This window comes from Filicampus tigris, chromosome 11, assembly GCF_054856515.1.
Source record: "Filicampus tigris isolate MCC_2025a chromosome 11, RoL_Ftig_1.0, whole genome shotgun sequence".
NCBI lineage: Eukaryota > Metazoa > Chordata > Actinopteri > Syngnathiformes > Syngnathidae > Filicampus > Filicampus tigris.
In genome coordinates this window covers 20874239-20896235 of record NC_141227.1, presented here as the reverse complement: position 1 = coordinate 20896235, position 21997 = coordinate 20874239, and the positions used below count along the sequence as shown (strand labels likewise).

The 21997-nt window shown below is 41.7% G+C and overlaps 1 protein-coding gene across 2 annotated transcripts in view; it reads right to left on the bottom strand.

Annotated features, from left to right (window-relative positions):
* Positions 1-8862: 8862 nt before the first annotated feature.
* LOC147140105 (phosphatidylcholine:ceramide cholinephosphotransferase 1-like) overlaps positions 8863-21997 on the bottom strand; it is a 22793-nt gene continuing 9658 nt past the window's right edge. For both annotated transcript variants that reach the window (XM_086045392.1, XM_086045393.1), the window contains 5 exons: positions 15947-16756; positions 14691-14808; positions 14406-14559; positions 13451-13617; positions 8863-12598 (listed from right to left, as the gene is read on the bottom strand). In XM_086045392.1, coding sequence (XP_085901518.1) covers positions 12422-12598; positions 13451-13617; positions 14406-14559; positions 14691-14808; positions 15947-16548 — 1218 coding nt within the window. In that variant the 5' untranslated portion in view covers positions 16549-16756 and the 3' untranslated portion in view covers positions 8863-12421. The remainder of the gene's footprint in view (positions 12599-13450; positions 13618-14405; positions 14560-14690; positions 14809-15946; positions 16757-21997) is intronic.

The following is a 21997-nucleotide window of genomic DNA, read 5'->3' as shown; positions in this document are numbered from 1 at the left end:
CACAGTGGAAGGCTGCCATCCCTGATTGACGTTTATTCGTGCTGGGGTGTCCTCCTAACCGCGGGGGGTATTTTGCTCTGTCTTGTCTCAGCTGTCAAGTCTGAACTTGTCAGTGTTGGGACATCAGGTTCTGTGCTAGCGGTAAGTATTGACCTACATTTACAATTGAAAGTCTAATATTTGTTCCATTAAATTGGAGTCATTTATTCCCGACACTGTTTCCAGTACGCGTTCGATTTTTTTTTTTTTTTTCTTTCTTCCAATCAAGCTCAGCCTCTTTACGTTGCCATGTCAATCTCATCTGCCCAAGGCCTTCAGAATCGGTTAAATTGTCCCAAGGAACTTAATTAGCAACGGAACATTTTGGGTTAACCAATCATATTTCAAATTCATCCAGAGTGCTGGCTCAAAATAACGTTCAAATTTGTCCATTCGTCAGAGCAAAACTGTTCAATTAGCAACACATCTGTACTGATCTGCACACATTATACATTCAATAGTCAGCATCCCTGATGACTATGATATATTAAATTTCGATTTTGGCAATGTTATTCAATCAATATGAATTCTGTGTTCTTATATTGTGATTTTGTTTAGTATCACTATCAATACTATGCACTTTCTTTAACTTGATTGACAAATGTACGGCCTGCTACTGGAATTTGAGATGGTTGGGGAAAAAAATAATTAAAAATAGGGCCTGACCAAATAATCAGCCAGCTGATTAGATCAGCCAATATAAATGCAAATTATAAAATGCAATTATGAAATATAAAATGCATTTTTTTAAACACATTATAACATTAGGCAAAAACAATGACATTCAAACATTACGCCACACCGCCCCCCCAAAAAAAAATTGGCAGATTTTTTTTTGTTGCTTTTTATCATACACAAAAGTACAAAGTATTGTAAAACAGTCAAATGTTCTGCCTGTGATTCACATCTTTATTATTGTAAGCGTTAAGGGATCAAAAAAAGGGTTTTTTTTGCATGGTATATTTGTTTTTAAATAATTGGCCGATTAATCGGTGATCAGAACATCATTCTGCCAAATATCGGGAATCGGCAGAAAAAAAGTCCGCATTTATCCAGTTGGGCCCTAAAAAAGACCGAGCACACAACATCTCAGCTTCACGTTCACGCGCCTGTTCCATTGTTGCTCTTATTTGTGTTTCGTCCCCTTGAGTATACGCCATTAAGACTTTTGTCCTCTGATGGATTCATTACCGTCCTTTAAGTGCTGCTGCGCCTTTGATGTTTCATTCAAGAAAAAAAAGCATCCTTCAGCCAAGTAGTTCGTGACACGCGAATGCAATTTTCCACATTTGCATGACAAAGGCGACGGCGGACGATATTGCGAGTTGTCATCATCGCCGGCTCCGATTTTTGCATCGCCGCCGCTATATTATAACGGGATGCAGTTGCCTGGTAGCCAACGACGCGTTCTTCGCTTCTAATCTGCCGGAGGGGCTCCGAGGGAATAAGACTGTACTCCAGAGGGCAAGAGCTCACTGATGCAATATCACGGACGGGTCTTCATGATGGAGCGTGAGAGACTGCAATATTACATCCATAATAAATCTGCTGTGCAATACATTAGGTACACTTGCACAAACGAGAGCAGTGCACTAAATGTAGTAGGCGCTGGGCTACGTTGCATCAGAGGTGTTTCGACTATTTTGCTTGATTTTTTTAACATGATGCAATACAATTGCAGCTATAAATGTGTTCGGACTGAAAAATAATAGAAATGTGTTTTTTTTTCCCCCCCTCGATATTGGGATTACGGTTCAAAATGTGATTATTTTTTCAAGGTATGTATTCTTTAAGAAACACAAGCCATGTTAATCTGTATTACAATAAACAATACGTATCAGCTTTATGTCATATAAATATTAGAGCTGTCAAAGTTAAAGCGTTAACTATGGAGATTAATTTAAATTTCATAACGCACTAATTAACTCAGTTAACTTTTATTCACTTCCTGTAGAAGCTGACCTCAGTCAAACTTAGAGGAGAGTCACCGACGCAAAGACTGACTTTGACGTAGTTTTACTTTAAAAAGTTGCTTGACGGCTCATTGGAGAAATCCAAAATAATTTGCACACTTTGCACAGCCGAATTCAAATACCATATTAGTTGTACGTCTTTGGTGTAACGTTCAACTGTTGTGTTTTACAGGAAAAGAATCGTATTCAAGGATTAAAGAAAGCTATTAGAACAGTCTTAGAATTGAAATATACTTGTATTTTTTTTCCACATTAATTCCAAGAGTTTACTCAAGGAAATATCTGTTCCAAGCTTTGAAAAAAAATTGTAGTTGAAAAATACGATTAATCGCGATCAATTATGGAAAATTTTGCGATTAATTTGTTTTAAAAATGTAATCGCTTGACAGCACTAATAAATATACACTTTGGGCTTAAGGTCAAATAAAGGCAAATAAACCATGAGTTAACCTGGACGACAGCGTATGTAGTTGTTAACTTACTAAACATGTTGACTTGTTGGGTTCACAACAACAACTTCACAAAATTCTACCAACCGAGTGTTGCGTGAACATAAATCAAGAGTAAGTCAGAAATCAGATTAAAACAATAATACAAACGAGTCTGTAGATAGAAACTGACCTGTTTTTACGGCTAGCAAATCTAGAAAAAAAATCATTTTGAAATGTAAGAAGATTAAGTTGAAAAAAAAAAAAGAAAAAACTCATATTTAACACGGCCTGTGTTAAATACATTGCCCGCATTTAGCCACGGCTGCATCAACGCAGTGGAAACGTAGCCATATTTTTTCGTATGTGCTGAACATATAAAACTGTCCAACTGGTGCATGAATCAGCCTCGGGGAACGCTCGCAGATATTTGGAAGCAAAGTCCGGCACGGCTGCTGGGAAACAGTCCAGCGAGTGTTGCGTGCTGGCGGCGTGATCGCTCTTGATTTGGCTTGCGGCGCACTAAATCAGCCGTGCGAGCCTACATTATGAGAACACTCTGACCCTCTCCGACAACAAGCAATCACGTCGCAGCTATTGTAGAACGGGACAGGAGAAATTAGCGTCTCCAGTTTGGCAGTTGAGCCAATTTGTGATATTATGGTGTGTGTGTGTGTGTGTGATGCTCGGAGGTGTCGTTATGCACGCTTGGTGGCCGCCTACACTTGCTATATGACTACATGAGCTCTCGAGTCTCCTCTGGCCATTCCTTGACCATAACATTGTCTTATTTACTGTATGTAAGGACGCATGCACTTGGACACTGTAATGTGGTCCGATATAGTGGTAACGCTTAAATAAAATACCGAGTACTCCAAGCAGTACCAACGTTAAATTTCAATAGTATAGTAGGCCTAAGTGTTCATCAAAAAACGGCACATCATCACAACACATGATTTACATATTTGTAAGCCACGTAACATTTTGCGAGTTTTGAGTTAACGCTGTGATTTTAAAAAAATTAAATAAAATAGAAATTTCAAAAAGTGTACTTAGCTCTTTGTGCGCAGTTGACTTGAAATGTCGTCAACGGGAACCCTAACGAAGTCGTCAACTACATTTTTTTTTATGGGAATGGGCGGAGAAGAGTCTTTGAGCAGCTCTGGTTGGATCATAAGGCTGGAAAAGTAGAAGAAGAAAACAAAAAAATATTAACTATGGACAGCAGATGGCAGCATTGGGTCTCTTTTGGATGAGATCACCATACAACAAAGGAATATGGATGGATGGATGAACATGGCAAATCTTTGGAAATATGATGGTTACGAGCGGCTTGTGAGTAATGAAAGTGTTTGTCATGTTAAATCTACTACGAAGAATGTCACGAAAGAGAAAAAGACATTTATGTAACACTGTATTTCAAAGGGAAAAAAAAGATGTTGAATAATGTATTTAATATGTATTTCAATTTAGCAGTAGACAATGACGTAACGTCCACATACATGTATGGCATGTACACACGCACACACACTACAAAATACTACTACGACTAAATAGCGTGCATGTAGTTTGTAGTTTGTAAAATGTCAAATTGACAAACTGGTGATTATTGTAATTACATTATTTTGCCATTTTCATTCTTTTTGTTGGAATTTTATAGATAAGGACTGTTCAGATGTTTGAGGCATCACTATTTCAACCTAACAAAAAAAAATAGTTAACTACTGTGCTGCACTAGTAACATTACTAGTCCCAATTAGGAGGCATGTGTCACGCATTAGTAGCCATCAAGGATATCAAATACAATCCTTCCCATCAAGCTATTTGAACATTTTTTGGCATCCTTGATATCCATCTTGATGTACTAGTTTGTTCTTTGACCTCACGCCTAGGACAGCGACGTTAGTAGTGAGACAAAACTGTGCACTAGTTGACATCCTTGCACTACAAGCGAAGCATTAGACATTTGTTGCCACGACGACTACAGCAGCGCCGTGACTTGTTGAGCCACCGAGCAACTAAGCCCTCACCCAGACTTGAAGCATTGAGTCCATTTTCCCTCGTGGATGCAGCACTTCATCACCAAGCCAATTAGGTTTCGGGCCAGCAGTGGAGGCCTTGCTGGCCTCGGTTTTCACAATAAACGGACGCCAAAGGTTTTCCCACGTGTCCTCTCCTCATGAGCATCACTCCTCACCATCTTTTAGTCTGGCGAGAAGGGGGGAGGGGGGGGGGGGTTTGGGGGGCGCAGTGTCACGTTGGCTGTTGACACGCGATGAGTGAGGCACCTCGGCGGCGGCGGCGGCGCCAAATGGACCAAAACTGCGCTCTCATCGTAAGCGGTCAGAGAGGCTGCAGGCGAGTGTTGAGCGAGTTAGTGTGCGTGGGCAAACTCATTTCATGGTCCCTTGAGATACGCGCGTGTGTGTGTGTGTGTGTGTGTATGAACTGAGAGGATGACACAACATTTTTCGCAATAATGGCATGCGTGAGTGTCCAGGGCGGCGGTAAGACACTTTTCATTGCACGTAAGGTCATCTCTAGACACTCGGAATGAAATCCCAGAGTGTACGTGACCCGACCCCATTACAACATAGCACAGCCTCGCAATTGCTTTTTACGTAGTAAAAATAATACATTTAAGCTTTTGATTGCACGTACTGTGCATTTTCCGAGTCAAAATGTGCTTGCTGTGTACCAGGGGGTGACAAACTCTTCTAAAATTCATCACAAGACACATTATGGTTTGCCTCAGTGATCCATTATGACTGTGATAAACCATCACAAATGATTTAAATCAGTTTTATATTTAGACATTTTAACACATCTAAGGTAAAATCTGAATTCACAGAAAACAATTTAGTGATCGTATCATACTGCGAATAGTGAAAATACGCAAGTAATTGACACTTCTACTAAAAGGGGTTGTAATTGTGTATGGATGTCACAAGGTGGCGCCAAAGCACTTAAAGCCAAGAGGATCATAAAGCATCAACACCATACATCTAGCATGTACACAAACATGAAGCCATGGTACATGAATGACTAGTATTGAATGGTTACTTCATTCAAAACAAACAAAGCACCTTAACATGAGGCTCATCAATAGTAGTAGCTAGCATACTAGCCTAAATAGCATGCTAGCACAAACTCATGGGCAAACGAAAATGCGCACTAGCACATCGCACAAACGGTTTAAGTCGGTGAACCCGCCGCACTTTTTGGCATTTACACACTATAATACATGTTGCGCAATAGAGGCGAATTGTAACTGCAATTATCGATGACTAAAATAATGCTGAAAGCATTTTTTTTTTCTTCATTATGCTACACATTATCACGAGGCAAGAAATACTGATACCGTTTATTTTGGCTTTCATTAGACTGAACAAAGTGTATGGGGAGTATGTTATTATATTCAGACCACTTGGGGATTTCATATTTAAAAACACATGCTCCATGAAAGAAAAAGAGTGTGGAAGGAATCGAGCCCAAAAAAAATAGAATAAAAATTATTTGATTACATTGGCACCCCGTCGGATTTGGCCCCATCTGTCGCGGCTGTTTTTTCCACAACGGACCGGTCATAACTCCTCACCGACTTGCTTTCAACTAACATCTGAAGTCCAATTAAGTCTGTGATACGGTTCTGTGTTACAACAGCAATGTGATGGGCGATAGCAGAAAAATCCCAAAGTGTGGGTTCAATCACTTGTTCCATATCTCTTCCCATCAGCTTTTTCTCGCTATTGCCTATAAATCAAAGCGGAGGGAGTGAGAGTGCAGCAATGTACAGTAAAAGTGTCTTTGCAGACGTCAAACAACTGCATACACATAAGCGGGACTGTGCGTGCGTGTATACGATGTGGCTGTTTTATTGCCAAATCACCCCCCCCCACTCTATTTTCCTGAGCCATCCATTAAAAGACAAGTCCATTTGCTCTGCAACAACAATATTATCTCCACGGACTAAGTATGGTATTACAGCGAGAGGCCGCGGTGCCGCTGAGAATAGAATTTGCTTGTGAACCCATGAATCAAGACTGTTGTTTGTCTTGGCCCGGCATCCTTGAGGAGGGGGGCAAGGGGTGGGGAAATACTCTATTAGTGTAAGTGTGTAGGTGTGAAAAGAAAGTGTGTCATGTTCTTTGTAAATGTGGTGCTGACAGGTACCGACAGACATAGAGCGAGACCTGTGTGGATGTGCGTGTGCAACATGGAAGTCATTTTGTGGCGGTACCTCAGAGGTTGCTGTGCTTGAGGAGCAGTACTTCACTAGATCCACCAGATGGCACTGTGGTGGAAAAAAAGCGTCTTCATCGTCAAGGTATTGAAGAATTCGAAATACTTGTACATGTAACATGTTTCCCCAAATACAGGGGTGCCTTGACTTAAAAGTTTAATTCATTTCATGGCCAAGCTTGTAACTAAATTTACCGGTACACCGTACCAGAGTAAACCTGCAGATTCACAAATGGGTTTTTTTTTGTTAATATTAAATAAATAAATAAATATCCAACCCGTGTTATTCATGACAAAACCTTTTGGAGGTTTATCATCCCTTAAGAATGTTTCGGTATTTTTTTTCCCCTTATGCATTTATAATGAGTTTCAATTACTCCGGTCAATCAGAGATGCAAGTAATCTATTCCAGATTCCTTTTTTTTGCATTTTACATATATTTTTTTAAGTGACCAAGTGGTAGCTCGGAAGTTGAAAAGCTCTTGCGTAAAGGTATAAAAGGAAAAAAATACTGTTTATGTAAGGTATGGTGCTGGATAAATTCCTCATTAGGAAATACGTTGCTTGGAGGCAAATTCAACCTAACAACAAGTGACCAGGAAAAAGAATTTGTGGGCGCTTACTTGATAACTATTTTATTTTTGTTCCCACATTTTATATTGCATGACAGACTATTTGTTGTCTGTGTGATCTTGCACGTTGATTAAAATTCAAATTGAATCCTCAACTGTCTCTTATGTAATATTTCACCCGCTTCTTAACCTTGTGTGAAGGCAAACTATCAAGGTAAGAATTTAATCGAGCGCTTTTCACCACGCACATGACAATAAACGACACTGTTAGTTGGCTGGAGCTTTGAATGACAAAGCCAGACAGGAAGCGCCCCCCCCCCCCCCCCCCCTGAAAAATTAATCCTGCCAAAGCATCATAATAGAAGCAGACAAGCTGGGAAATGAGAGCGTCCCTCAGCATTATGTGATGAAGTCAGCTCCAAAAGTCAAGGAAGAGGAGGAAGGAGGACGCGGAGGCCCTTCTATGTATGCAGTAATGTGTGGGAGGGTAGCAGCACTCAGGCTTTTTTGGGGAGGGAGTTGCAAATTCTCCAGCGGGGTAAGGGCAAAAAGGAGGTAGCACTGCATAAATAACCCCCCTTTTCAATCCGTGGCCAGAGATACGTCCATTTATCATCAGCTGAGGTCATGAGCAGATTTCGTCTTGGTCAAATCATTCTTGCCTCTCTCCTTCGAGGGGCCACTGTGGGAATAATCCACAGTGACTGCTGACGGATGAGATTTTATAACGATGCGGAACATTTCGTTTTTACTAAAGGTTACTTATACATGGAGGCAGCTGAGGTTCTCGGGTCGAATCTCGGCTCCGGCCTTCCTGTGTGGTTTGCATGTTTCCCCCTGTGCTCGCTTGGCTTTTCACCCACGTTCCAAGAATATTATCACACATGTGAGGTCCGTGAAGACTAAATTGTCCATTGGTGCGAATTGGAGTGGCAACCAGTCAAGGTTGTATCTCAATCCTAAATTACATATACTTAGTATCAATTTAGGTTAACAAAAGTAGCAAAACGTAGCTAAAAATGCTGAATAATCCTGCCAGATTTTTTTTATTCTCCATGAGTGACAGGTTATGCATTTGGCAACTGTGTCTATAATGTACACTCTGAGAGCTAAATCATATACACGGTACAAAACTTAAATTTACCATAGTATACAGTGGATGCAATCCATCTGTAGTTAGGTGGACCTCCCTTATTCACCAGCCACTTCATTAGGAACACCAGCTCATCTAATCTGCCTCAAACAAAAAAAAAAAAAAGAAGAAAATGAGCGAAATCACAACAGTAGTTAAAAATGTCATCAAGTTGCTGAGGTGGTTTGCTCCTGTTGCTAAGCCACTGCCTTTGGCACACGCACTTTCTATTTTACCATACAAACATGGCTCCTTAATTAAAAAAAATAAAAATAAAGTGTGGGGGCTTCAGATGAATTACCAGAGCAACATCTCAAGTGTACAATTTGGATAACTCGAAATCAATACAGAAAACAAAAAGTACTTTACCTGAACTGATGCAACTCAATGTGTCCACTTGCTGGCTACTTGTGGAACTGCCATGACGTCATTCTTTGAGCTCCAAGACCAGAATGACTCCACTGAGAATCCAGTGCTATATAGTAAAACCTTTTTATTCAAGGGCATCCCATATAGATTCCTTTATCATATCTTACAAACAAATGGTGCATACACAAAACGAGACAGACCGTGTGTACAGATGAACATACAAACAGGATAATTAAAAACAAAAAGAAAAAAAAGACAGCTTGATTGGCAAACCAAAGAGGCAAATGTCTTCTCCGCCTTTCATCAAACATTATTACAGTCCAATTTGGACAATTAGTTCAACCTAATCACTACATGGCTGCACATGAGGAACATGTTGTGCTCTTGTGGAAAACAAAGAGATGATTGGACAACGCCTGTAGAAACATTGCCAAGCTTTTTGAACTGTGTGCAAAGTCACAAAAACCAAAAGTCGCTAACCTTCTCCCTTTGAAACGCTCGACAGAAGAGGAAGAAAAAAAAAAAAAAAAACATTTGTAGTTTAGCTGAAACCTATAACAAGGGTTTTGAACTTGATATTAACTTGTCAGGTTTTCAGCCTTTGACCGTCAAGGGATCATGAAACCAGGACAGTGCTCACATTCAAGGAAAAATGACGCCATTCCCACTTCACACCTCCATCTGGTTGCCCCTTTTCGAGACATCTCACGCAAGAATTGTTTTGTCAGTATGTTTGGAAGACCTGTGAAGTAAAAATACACCGTCTCCAAATTGAAATGTGAAGAACAGGCATGGGGAACCAAAATAATATAAATAAATAAATAAATACACTGCTCACCCCCCCAAAAAAAAAAAAAAAAAAAAAAAAAAAAAAAAATCTGGGATATTTTTCTGTTGGGTGAAATTCCAGAATGAACCTAAAAAGCCCAATATCCCTAATTTTTGTGAGTAACATAGGACCAAACACGTTTTGGAGAGCTGTTTTCCAGAGCTGGGCGTCGCCAAAGCGCCACAGGGTTACCGTCTCCATATTTGAACGACTCACGTGGTCCCGGTGCGTCCCTCGTCGGCGTCGAGAACGTAATCACGTCACACGCGGGCGCTGCGCGAGCAGACGCGCCGCCAAACAAAGAAAAAAGATCAAACAAAAACAACTGACACACAAACACACGCGCAGCGTGGTGATCGGTGGAATAAAAAAAAAAAATGGGGCACGTGTCATTGCGTCTTTGGGACCGCAAGGGTACACATCGTTGCTCTATATTTTTTTTTTCCTTACTCGGCCGCTTGTCGGGAAGGCGGCACCTGCGTGTGACGTTGTACAGGTTAACAGTTTGGCTGCCTCGGACCGACTGGGAGCACGTGGGTCGTTTCAAATATGCAGACGGGAACTCGATGACAGTTCGGCCAAGGCCAAATCTGGTGTTTTCTAACAGTTCCTCTGAGGTAGGTTCCCCAGCCCTGTACTGTGGTTGAAGCACATTCACAACCATTTCAGTCACGCCTTTAGCTCGTGTAAACTATTTGAACACTTGACTAGAACCTTCAATGAACATTCTCGAAGCAGGAAGTGATGCTTAAGAAGGGGTACACGCAGACCGATTTTTAAGGCCGAATTTGAGCAAGGGCAAGTAAGTCAACAATGGAAAGATTATTTTAGTGATTATCCTGTGGTGTGGGCTGCTAGGAGTGATTTCTAATCCTAATGTCTTACCAGAAAAGTCTTTCACACTACTAGTGCCGCTTTTGGCCTACTAGTACGACCTTTCACCATTTGAAAATGAATTCAATATTTCTGATATCCGACTTAAGGTCCTTGTTCTAGTACGCTCTTTGTCTTCACTTGTACAACAACTACAGTATTTTTATTCTTTAGGCAAAATACACGAGTAGACAACTAGGTGCTACTAGTGTCATTTTAAATTTCTATTAGTTGTTAGTAAAGCCCGTCACACACTGAGCGATGCCAACCAAGAGACATAACTGGACAATCTGGAAAAAATTATTTCGGTGACTGTAGGTTTTCTTATCGGGGAGCAATGTTTTGAGGCTCCACAAGTAGGGTACTGTACTGTTTATTTGACGTTTTTTTCCCCCGTTGAACCACAACCAGCATGGCGCGATTGTCGAGGGATGCTGTAGCTGTGGTAATACCAAGAGAAGAAACGGGTAAGGTATAAAAGGAGAGTGTGGATATTTCAGAGGCTAAGTCATTGACTACTCACAACACAGACTCTCCACGCTTCACTTTCTTATCCACAGGTATGTTTTCAAATATAAAGGTAGTCAGGTATTATTGTAAACTAAAATAAAGTAAAAATAAATGTGGTACTACACTTTACCGGTATTGTTTTGCAATGGTAGCAGTCAAGCGAATCTCACTTTTGGTTACGAAAGCATTTTTGATTGGCCGTTACATCTTCGACCTGGCGTTTCCTAAAATTTTGAATCGCAGTGTAACTAGTGGATGATGTGTGACAAGAGCAGTGCAAAAACTGTTCCTTTTCATGTGAGGGGTCTCTCACATTTAAAAAACAAAAAAAAATGTTTAAGATGTTCAAAAGCGGTACACGTGTACCCCACTTTAGCGCTGGTATTGTTTTAATACTTAACTCAATGAATGAAATGAGATGGACATAAAAAAAAAAAAAATTGTCGCAATTCTGGTTATCCACGCATGAAAGGACATCATAAAGCATCAATAAATACACAGGCGGGACAAGTTTCACACTCTAATTTGGGGAAGACCAATCTTTGCAGTAAGGCTGGCATTTGTTTTTGTTTTTTTTGGGGTGGGGGTTTTACATTCATGGGGACGAAACCGGACCCGTTGCGACTGCAAGGTCGCCCAAGGGACAAAAGACACACGGTACTTGAAGTTGTTTCACAATCAAGCAAGAAAAGGCACTGTGATATTTCGTTATAGATCCTTACAATTTCTTGAAAAAGGTAAAAATATTTAAAAAAAAAAAAAAAAAAAATCTTTTGGCGGGTTTTTTTTTTCTTGAAAAATAAACATGCTTAGAAAAAATAGTTATTTGCACCTTTGACTCATTTGAGTAAGTTTAGATTACAAAGACGTAAATTATTTTACTACTTAATAAAACGCAGGTGACATTTTTAACTTAAATATGCTAGCTGTCCAACAAAAAAATACTATCACATTTGATGATCTAAAACAAAATGTTTCTTTGTATTGGGGATGTCAAAAAACAAACCAAAAAATAAAAAAAATAAAAAAATTGATGTATGCTTTTTATTGGACAGCTATGACTGGGAGAGGGAAAAGCGTGAAGACTTGAAATATGTTTTTGTGCTAAGTGCAAGGGGGGGAAAAAAAACGCTCGTTAGATACATTAATATTACTGAGGATATTTTTTTGAAATGCTCGAAACTCTGAAGGTACGCACAAAGATGATATATCAAAACGAATAAAAAGAAATATTAGATACTACCTGCAGAGAAAAAGAACTAAAATACAAACAGGTAAAGGATGGGATAGGAGAGATAACAGAAGGATCACCTGCTTTTAGAGGGAGGAGGGGAAGGACTGCGCTACATCAAAACAGTATGTTCCTCCTTAAAAAGATAAAAGAAAAAACCCAAAAAAACAGCACTTTTGGAATTCACAGTCCTGCCTGCGTGACGTCCCGGCGGGGGGGGGGGTCACTGGACGTCCAGCCGGCTGTACATGACGCCGCGGTTCCACTGCAAAGTTCGTACCCACGGCGGCAGCTGGTAGGAGCGGGGCACGATGCCGCTGACGTTCTCCTCCAAGTACTGGAAGGGCCGGTACCACCACACCCGCGAGAAAAGGTTACTCTGCGACGTCTCTTTCAGCAACTGGCAATCACAAAACACGCCAGACATGTTGGGAGTGAGCATACAGGTAGAGTTGGAAGGGTATGATAACGTCACATCAAACTCAATCACGATTACCGATATCATTAATGTGCTGCTAAAAGATAAAAGAAATTCAAACTAACATTTTAAATTGAAAATGTGCTTATCTATAAATGTGCTTTCTAATCTTCTGAGACAACTCACGATTTCATATCCAAAGGTCCATGTTCAGTGTGGTACACGCCATGTAACCAAACAGCACAGTGACTACATTTCACCCTTTAAATAGGCCAACTGACTGATTACAAGTTTGGGAAAATAAATAAATAAAAACATTTTAAAGGGCACTGTAATTTTTGTCCAGGATTTCATTGTTGAACCACAATTCAAAAGCAGTCTTCTTTTTTTATTTTTTTCGATCCAAGTTATTTATGTGACCACTGTGGGCTTTTCTTTCATTACCGAATATTTCGTTGAGGTATAACCCTAGTGAGAGTAAGCGGTATAGAGAATAGATGGATTTCAAGCCGATTTGATATGAGCTGACAACATACAACTTTCCACCCGGGTGTTAGTTGTTCTTGCCCAAGGCTCCGAGGCGGATTTGTCTGCTACTCCAAGACTCAAGTCAGGAATGCCTGCACGTCAGGGCTGAAGTCTTGCATGATACGCAAATGTCTAGCGATTGGAGGTATTTTGGGGTCATAATGGAAATTGTACAATTTAAGGGATCTTCTTTGACAGAGATATTCCACTTTTAAGGCAGGAACAAGCATAATATTGGAGTCTTAATTGCCTCAGGGCTTTTTTTCCCCTCATTAAAAGAGAAATCCTGCTGCACGCCGCACTCACCAGCTGGTTGGCCATTGTATGGTACCACCAGAAGAGGCGTGTAGTGATAAAGTAGGCCACCACCACATCCACAGTGTAGTGGTCGTGCGCCAGAAGGATGCAGAAGACTCCCACGGCGCTCAAGGTCCAGCAGAACCAGTGGTACCACCAGAACCGTCTGGGGGAATCTGCCCAATAAACATGTTGGCAATGAGATTTGTTAAAGGGGACATATTTAAAAAAACAAAAACAAAAAAAGACTTTTTATTTGTTTGCATTCAAATAGTTGGGTCTCTAGAGCATCTGCCCACCCATGAAGTGTGAAATTAAACCTTTTATTAGCTCCCTATTTCCGAAAATGTGCCTGTGAACGAGCTGTTCCGCTTTTCCGCCCCTCATAACAGAAAACAAGCCACTAATTTATAAAGTAACTTCCCCCCAAACAGTTTCTCTACCGACGACAAAATCAGCTAGAGTGGGCGAAGGTGCAGAGCAAGTCGCCCACCACCACGCCCCTTAAAGACAAACATCCAACACATGATACCCACAGTAATTACATTTTATAAAGCCAGTTTAGTAGCACTGAACGAATGTATTCTTTAAAATCCAGGAGTTATTTTCTCCACCAGAGGTCGCTATTGCATCAGTCAGGCAACCTCACTCAACTGGACAGGAAGATAAAAACATCAGCTCATAAAAACTTGCACAAGACGACCTTGTTGCTCTCAAAATGCCTGCTGACAGTAACATTCCAAGTCAAAAACAGCCAAGCGTGCTGAGGAACAGAAAACGGTGTCACGCAACCGCCCAGTCTTAGCATGAAACTAACATGCGGCATGTTAGCGGTTAGTCAAATGTGTGCAGTCAGTTTCCTGTGTGACTCATTTTATGGCAAACTTTAGAGAAGTGTTACTTTTTGGCCATTTGACTCCCGCATTTCATAACTGACATTTTGAGCTTGAGCATCTTGACTTACACTCCTTGATGAAGAGGTATGTTAGCGTTAGCATGACCGTGTGGCCGCTGTACAGGTAATCTCCGCACATGGTGTGGGAGCCCGTGATGGAGAGGCCCCCGCCGGCAATCATCTTCATCACTCTCCTCATCTGCGCTTCCCAGTCGCCCAGAAGCTGAAAGCAGCACGACACGCACACTTAAATCATAGCAACAGATATTTACGCATGATTTTGCAGACAGACTCACAGGCTTTGTTAACTAACCCCTCGAGGTAAATTAAGGATGTATGTAGTGTGTATCGTACCTTCGGAGAGCATTTGAAGTGCATGCCGGGGACAGGCAGAGTGGTGATGTACATGGTAATACACCGATACAAATACAGTGTGCCCACAATGAAAAAGAAGCGCCTGCCTATGATTGACCTGGCAAAAAACAACAAAGTTACATGATTAAAAAAAATATGTACAGTATAGCGGTGATTGTCAAACATTTTAAACAAAGCACCACCTATAAAAAAAAGCAACACCATAATGATCAACACTACAAAACATAGTAGGCTTGGTATTCAGAGGCAGAGGTTCCTAAAAGTTGATTTAATATTAGTGTAATCCGCACACAGTAACATTGTGCTTACTTTGAACATTAACACTGTGCTTAAGGAAAGGAAAATGAACCCCTACTGGCAGGTGTGGTGGTACCCGCCTTTCCTGTTATATAAAAAAAAAAAATCTATGCAAATGTATTGAATTTAAATGTAACTGAACTGTATTTAATAAATGCACTGTACTGGATTTGAAAAAAGGAGTCTAAAAATTAAATGATTTTTTTTTTTTTTTTTTTTTAAGTCAAGAGAATCACTGCCATAAACCACAAATGTTAAACTAAAAGATCCACGGGTCAGACTATGGAACTTTCTATTAAATTTGCCAAAATGTATCCTTCAGAAATTACAATAATCAAAAGCAAGTGCCTCATATCACATATTAGGTAAGCGACAAAGAAATGCAACTGCCCCACATTAATCACAGTGCAATGCTTCTGAGCTGGAAGATTTAATTTTAATTTCAAAAATAGCACCTGTTTTGTTTCATTAGGTTCCCTTACTTAACTAGACTACGACCTTAAAAGCATACCATTACACCCGTAGCAATTCACATTTAGGAGTTTGATATTCCTGCTCTATACAGTATTTGCACAAATAGTTGATTATTAGTCCCCACTAGTGGGAGGGACTCATTTCTTGGAGTTTCAAACCCAACATAACTTAAGAAAAATGTAGCAAGAACCAAGGCAGACTGGACGGGAAAAAAATACGTTGAATCGCACCATGGAATATAAACAGACACTGGAACAATCATGTCTGAGTGCACTGGAACAATAACGTCACCACAGTGTTTGGCAGAGGGGGGCATTTTTCTATACTTTGCTAGTCTGTCATTCGTTGCTGTCGACTGAAAATGACATCACAGTTGCTCAGGGCTGGATTTTGCTGCTGAACTCACATTCCACAAACGCAACCCTGTCGAACAGGGTTCGGTCGAATAACAGTCAAACTAGTACCTGTGCTTGAGAACGGCCCACTGTATGAGCCACAGCGCCACCAGCAGCATGCCGTTAATCTCGCAGATGGAGAAGGCCCATTCGACCCTGTTGAACAGGTCGAAAAACTTGTCGGGCAGCGGCGGCGTGTGCTCTTTCGGCGGCACCCTCTCGTGGACCACCGATATCACGATGGTGGTGGTGACGAAGCACACCACCGCGTAGACGAACGCCGCGCCCGTCTTGCCCCACTCGGGCGGGAAGGAGGTGCGCGAGGCCTCCATGGGAGGGATGGGAATGTGCACCATCCCGGCCGTCCGCAACACGCCATTCCTCTGGGGTTTAACCGTCCCGTTGGGCAGACCGCCGGCGTGGCCGTTGGCGTGGCCGTTCTTGTGCGCCTCGATGTGGGTCTCGATCCGCAGCGTCTCCAGGCGCTCCAGCAGCTGCTGCCCGCCGTCCGACGACACCAGCAGGAGCGGCGGCGCGCGGAAGTCGGCCCGCGTGAGCCGCAGCAAGGCGGCGCCGTCCGTCTGGCGGAGGGCGTCGATGTACTCCGGCATGCCCTCTTTGCTCAGCCAGTCGGCGACGTCCTCGGAGGACCACGCCGCTAACTTCGGCATCTCGGCCGGTGGGCGCGTGCTCGGATGGCAGGTGAGGGGAGGGGAGAGGTTTGGCGCTCTTAAAGGGCAGTATTAAGTCCACACCAGCTCCGGTGCATGATGTTTACGGAGCATCGAATGGAAGGTGGTGGGGAGTGGGGCACCCGGAGGGACCCCTCGTTGTCAAGGTCAACGGGTAGAAGTCCAGGTTGTTTTTCTCGCCGCGCACCTGTCAAGGCAAATAAATGCTCTCACTATATCACATAGCACAAAGCACTTTGATCCTAACTGAAAGCATTCATGCCTCAAAGTATCCTTTTATCCAAAAGCAATCCTTGGATATCCTCTTTGAACTGCGTTTATTTTGAATCTCTTCCTTTGATCACTGGCACGCGACTACTATAAAATATGTGACTTCATTCACAAAAGGTGACTTTAGACAACTCCAGACCACAAATCTACAATCTTTGCAAAATGAGGATATTTCCAAGTCTACAGCACATGTATTGCTCACTGAACCCGGCAAGTCCTAAGTTCTGCTATTTGACCTTTTTTTTCTTTTTTTTTTTTTTAAACATGTGACTCATTATGAAACTTTGGGTTTTTTCTTTTTTCTTTTTCTTTTTTTGCATATCCACGCGACCAAGTGTAACCATGAAGAAAAACAAATATGCACAGCAGTGGACATATTGTATTAAAGTAGAGAATTGTCAGCTGATGCGAGGTTAACTACAGGCCAGAGATGTTATGGGAAGAGGAAAACATGTACAGTGGAACAGCTCATTTCGAAGGTCCCTGGGAGACACAATTTAGGGGAAATGATGACGCTAAACACTTGGCGTAAATAGCATCATGGAAGTAATTCCACCTTTTGCTTTTTTGCCATTTTATGGACACAGCAATGGATGTGCAATGCAATGTGCATCAGAAGCTATGGCTGCAGAGTCACAGGGAGTTCATCATTTATACAGTAAAAAAAGTAAAAAGTAAAAAGTGACATCACCAAAGTGATGTAAAAAGTAACTCTTTCCCCTTCTATTTCCACTGTTTATTATGGGGTAAACAAAAAAAAAAAAACAAAAAAAAAAAAGTATTCCACTGTACAAAAAAACATGCAGGACATCTCGAGTATTTCCAAACCGCCGGAAACATTCTTTTTTCTCCCAAAAATGACTTTTTCCCCATTGTAAATCTGCTTGTAAAACACCGTGGGCAACAGAGTGTACCGCGCGAGGAATGTAACCTTGACATCCATGGTTTGCATTTTCATGATATCAAGCCTTTGTTTACACAGCGTCACATCCGTGATGGACACCGGGAGGTTCTGCTAGAGGCCCCGGGGGTGGGTAGAGGTGGAGGTCGGTCAGACAGGAGGGAAATGAGACCATGGGGAGGGGACAGGGAGGAACCCATAAATCAAAGAGAAGGTCGACGCTGAGGCAGCCCCACCCTAAAGGCTGCTTTTGCTCAGCCCAGAGCAGACAGCGGCCACTGAGCGATCAGTACCTCGCCGCATCCTCTGTGGCTGCAGGGCTGAACAAACGACAGGTGGAAGGGGCCCACCTGTCATCGCACTTACTCCAACCAAGATCCAGAAAACAACTAAGGCTAAGCGTGTGACTCTGCTTAAAGGGAGGCGGGTCTAAAAACAAACATATGAATCGCATGCAAACGGCTTGGCCGTGTGACAAGCCAGCTGCGTAGCAGCGGTGTGAGGCTCTGCGGGAGAACATTAGTTTGCAGAGATAACGAGCAGGAGACAAAGAGCACTTAGACCAATCCGAGATTAGCTGTCAATGACTCAGCGGTGTGCCGAGGACCTTTGGTCTGTGAATCGGCTTACAGCTAGCGAGCTGAGGAAATAAGCTCACCTCAACTGTACCGGCGAAAGGAAATGCACGATAATCCCTGAAGGGGAGTATGGACCAGAAATCTGGAACATGTTTGTGCAGTCACATCAAGCATTACTGTGAAAGGGCAGTCATTTTGTTGGTTGCAGAACCTTAACGCACAGAACACATAGCGGGCACGTTTGACCGTACTTTTGCAGTGACAATAAGTAATGGGAATAAAAACACTCAAGTGGGAAACAAACACACCATTAGTAGAGTCACTTAATGACCGGCATTATGGTACTGATTTATCCAGGCCTGTGCCACGTTGCAAGATTCCAAAAAGCCCAACAAGAACCTCACTAAAGCTGAACATCAATGGGCGGACTCAGAAACAAAGGCTAAAAAAACTAGAGATGTCTGGACAGTACTTGTACTCGTAAAAAAAAGCACTGATACCACTTAACCAGCCTGACGTATACCTTCGAGCGAAGGAACCACATCAGCCGTGTGCAGATACTTTTTAAAGGGGAAGTCAACCCAAATATTTTCTTTACAATAATACTGTCTGTTCTATGCGCCTCCACTAGTCTAAATACAGCATTTTGATTAATATTGCATTTGTGGAATATGAGTTGAGCCGCAAAATCCACCCGTTTTCCGGTGTCTATTGTATATAGTATTTTGTGTTTTAATTTATTGCTTTCGCTTGTTATATTATTGCTATTTTGTTATTGTAATGTAAAATGCTTTGTTACAGCTGTAGCTGTTATGAAATGTGCTATATAAATAAAGTTGGATTGTGCGGTATTGTATAGGTGGCATCAAATTAAACGGCACTAATAAACTAACCACGAGAGGGTTCTGGAACTCCACAAATGCAAAACAACTTGGGCTTTTGAACAGATTTGCTGCTATTAATATTGTGACATGACAACGACGATATATCGCGGCAATTTTAATACCGCGATATCGTTGATATTGTGACATCCCTACTCGTTACCTGAGCAACTGTGATGTCATTTTCAGCTGACAAAACGGCCGCCCCCTGAGATGGACAAAAACGGGTGGATTTTACTACTTAACTCTTATACCGCAAACACAATATTGTAAAGAAAAATTTGGAGTTGACATCTCCATTAAGTTAAACCGTCCGTTAAGCACCGAGTTTCGTTGCCCGCTCAGCTCAAATAATGTCAGCGACACCCGGATTCTGATAAAAATACTGACAATATCAACTCAGATGCCAAATCAAATAATGTTCGATTGCAAAGAACAACCAAAAACCAAGAAATGTTCAGCCCTAACACAAAACGTATACAAAAACAGTAGATTGAACATTCAAGGTCACCCACCACCTGAATAAACAATCATCTTTGAGATGAATTCGAAAAATATGACTTTTTGTCTTGGTGGTGTGTTAACTGACCAGGAAGTCCCAGTCGTACTATTCATGCAGTTGTGTTTACTCAAGGCAAACAACCCACCCAAACACTGACAACATTCAGTCACCTAGAGTGAAAAGTGACCAGAGGAAGTATTCAGCCTGTTTGGTCTTATTTTTATTATTATTAATATTTTTGGCCACAAAGCACTGAACCAGTGCCAACCAGCGTTTTGCAGAGCAACAGTCACGCTGTGAACTTTGAGTCGTAATAGCGCTCACAGAGCAGCACGTCGTTATCGGCAACTGGAGATGATAAAAGGAAACGAGATACAAAACCTAATTTGACAAGGTTTACCTGCTCCTTATTTTATAAACCTACATTTATTTCGAAGGTTTTAACCCATTTTCATTCATCATCTGTTTTCTTGCTGGACTGACCACATCACAATAGTTGTAATAGTGACTGAAGCAAAAACATAAACAGCAAGTTTACTTTGGATCCCTTTTCTCTCACCAAAGGTTTCTAACATTCAAAGTATTGGCTAATTTCTAAACCCACATGTCTGCACTGCTCAAGTTAAATGCGCCATCAGTTTTTCCAAAACACGTAGCAAACACCAGCTCTGGTATTTGCTGAACATCTGCGACTCCAACGAAACCAAAAAGAGCACTTGCCCCGCATGTGTTACATTTTTCCCACTATGAAAATTCAGTGGGGCCCGAGTTGAGAGAGGCTGGCGGGGGAATCACAGGGCAGCGCACGTGACGCGACCAGAAAAGATCCCACCCAGGAGGACAATACGTCAAGCTGACACAAACATAAACACGCCATCCGCGGCTCGTCTTTATGAAGCCCGGAGTGGAAGCAAATGAGTCATTTGGGGGATGCTTTGAAAAGGTCTTGGCATGGGAGAGGAAACTCGAGATTGCCTTTTGTGTCATGGAACTGAAATACGGCGGCGAGTCGAAACGCACACCAAGCATCTTCTGCGCTCTGTCCTAAAGAAATCAGTTTAGCTCTAATTAAGTATGCTGCTGACAAATATTGTACTGCGGATACGCTAGGTAATGACGTGCCCTGCTTTTGATCTATTTACTGATGGATCCATTTCCGTTGGTGAGTCTGCGAAGTGATTGGTCGAAATGCGTCATTATTTTGCTATCAAAAGGCGGTGAGGGTAAAGCATACTAACATTGCAATTTAATAAGAACCTTTAGAAGCCAAAGTCAAACATCTTTGGAAAAAGAAAGCCTGAAAGTCACCGTCGCTCTGCCAATTTTCTTTGTCTGGAACAGCGAGCAATGACATCCCAGTTCTGAGAGCATAAAGGAATTAACTGCATGCGTTTTGCTTTTTCTTTGGCTTTGTTTGGATATTCAAAAAGGATGACCAGGCTGGCTTGTGAAGACAAGTAGCATCATCGGAAGTTGTTTGAGGCACCTTCGCGTTACTTTGTCATTAAAGTTAAAGGGGCTTAAATGACCTTTTATTGTTTAAATTTTAATAGCAGTTGACTCCAAACTGCACTTGTATGACAGTTAATAATGTTAAAAAGTTACTTAAAACAGTGCCTGTGAAATTTATGACCCAGTAAATCAGTGATTCTCAAAGTACGGTACGTGTAAAATGGCAAACTGTGCCTAAAGCTCCCGTTCACCCATTCTCTCTCACAAACACACACACACACACACACACACACACACACACGCACACACACACGCACACACACATTCATAGACTTAAGAGCGGTTGTTGCTCTGCAAGGCGCTACCAGGCCAACTGGGAGCAAAATTAGCGGTCAGTGTATTGTCCAAGGACACTTTGACAGCGGACAACTGATATACAGCCGCCCACTGAGAATCATTGCCTTTTAGTACATTTGCGATTAATCATTAAGAAATGTTTGATCATTAGCTACAATTTTTATTTACTTTTTCTGAGCAAAAACTTTTAATTGAAGTACAAGTACAGTTTACTGATTATCCAGTGTAAGCTGTGCATGTTATAGTGGCTTAAGTATATTACCTTTATAACCTTCTCATTTTTTATGAAGCTACGACTTGCACTACTGTGTTTTAACGTTGAGCATGGCAGCAGTACGTGGAGAGCTACCAGTAAGTAATTCATAAGGCGGTAAATATTTCAGGACCCACTTCAGGAAATATAACTAATAATTTCCATTAGTTCCCCCGGGAGAATTGTTCTGAAAACTGAACAAAACATCCTAGTTCGACATGACATTCTTTTGAA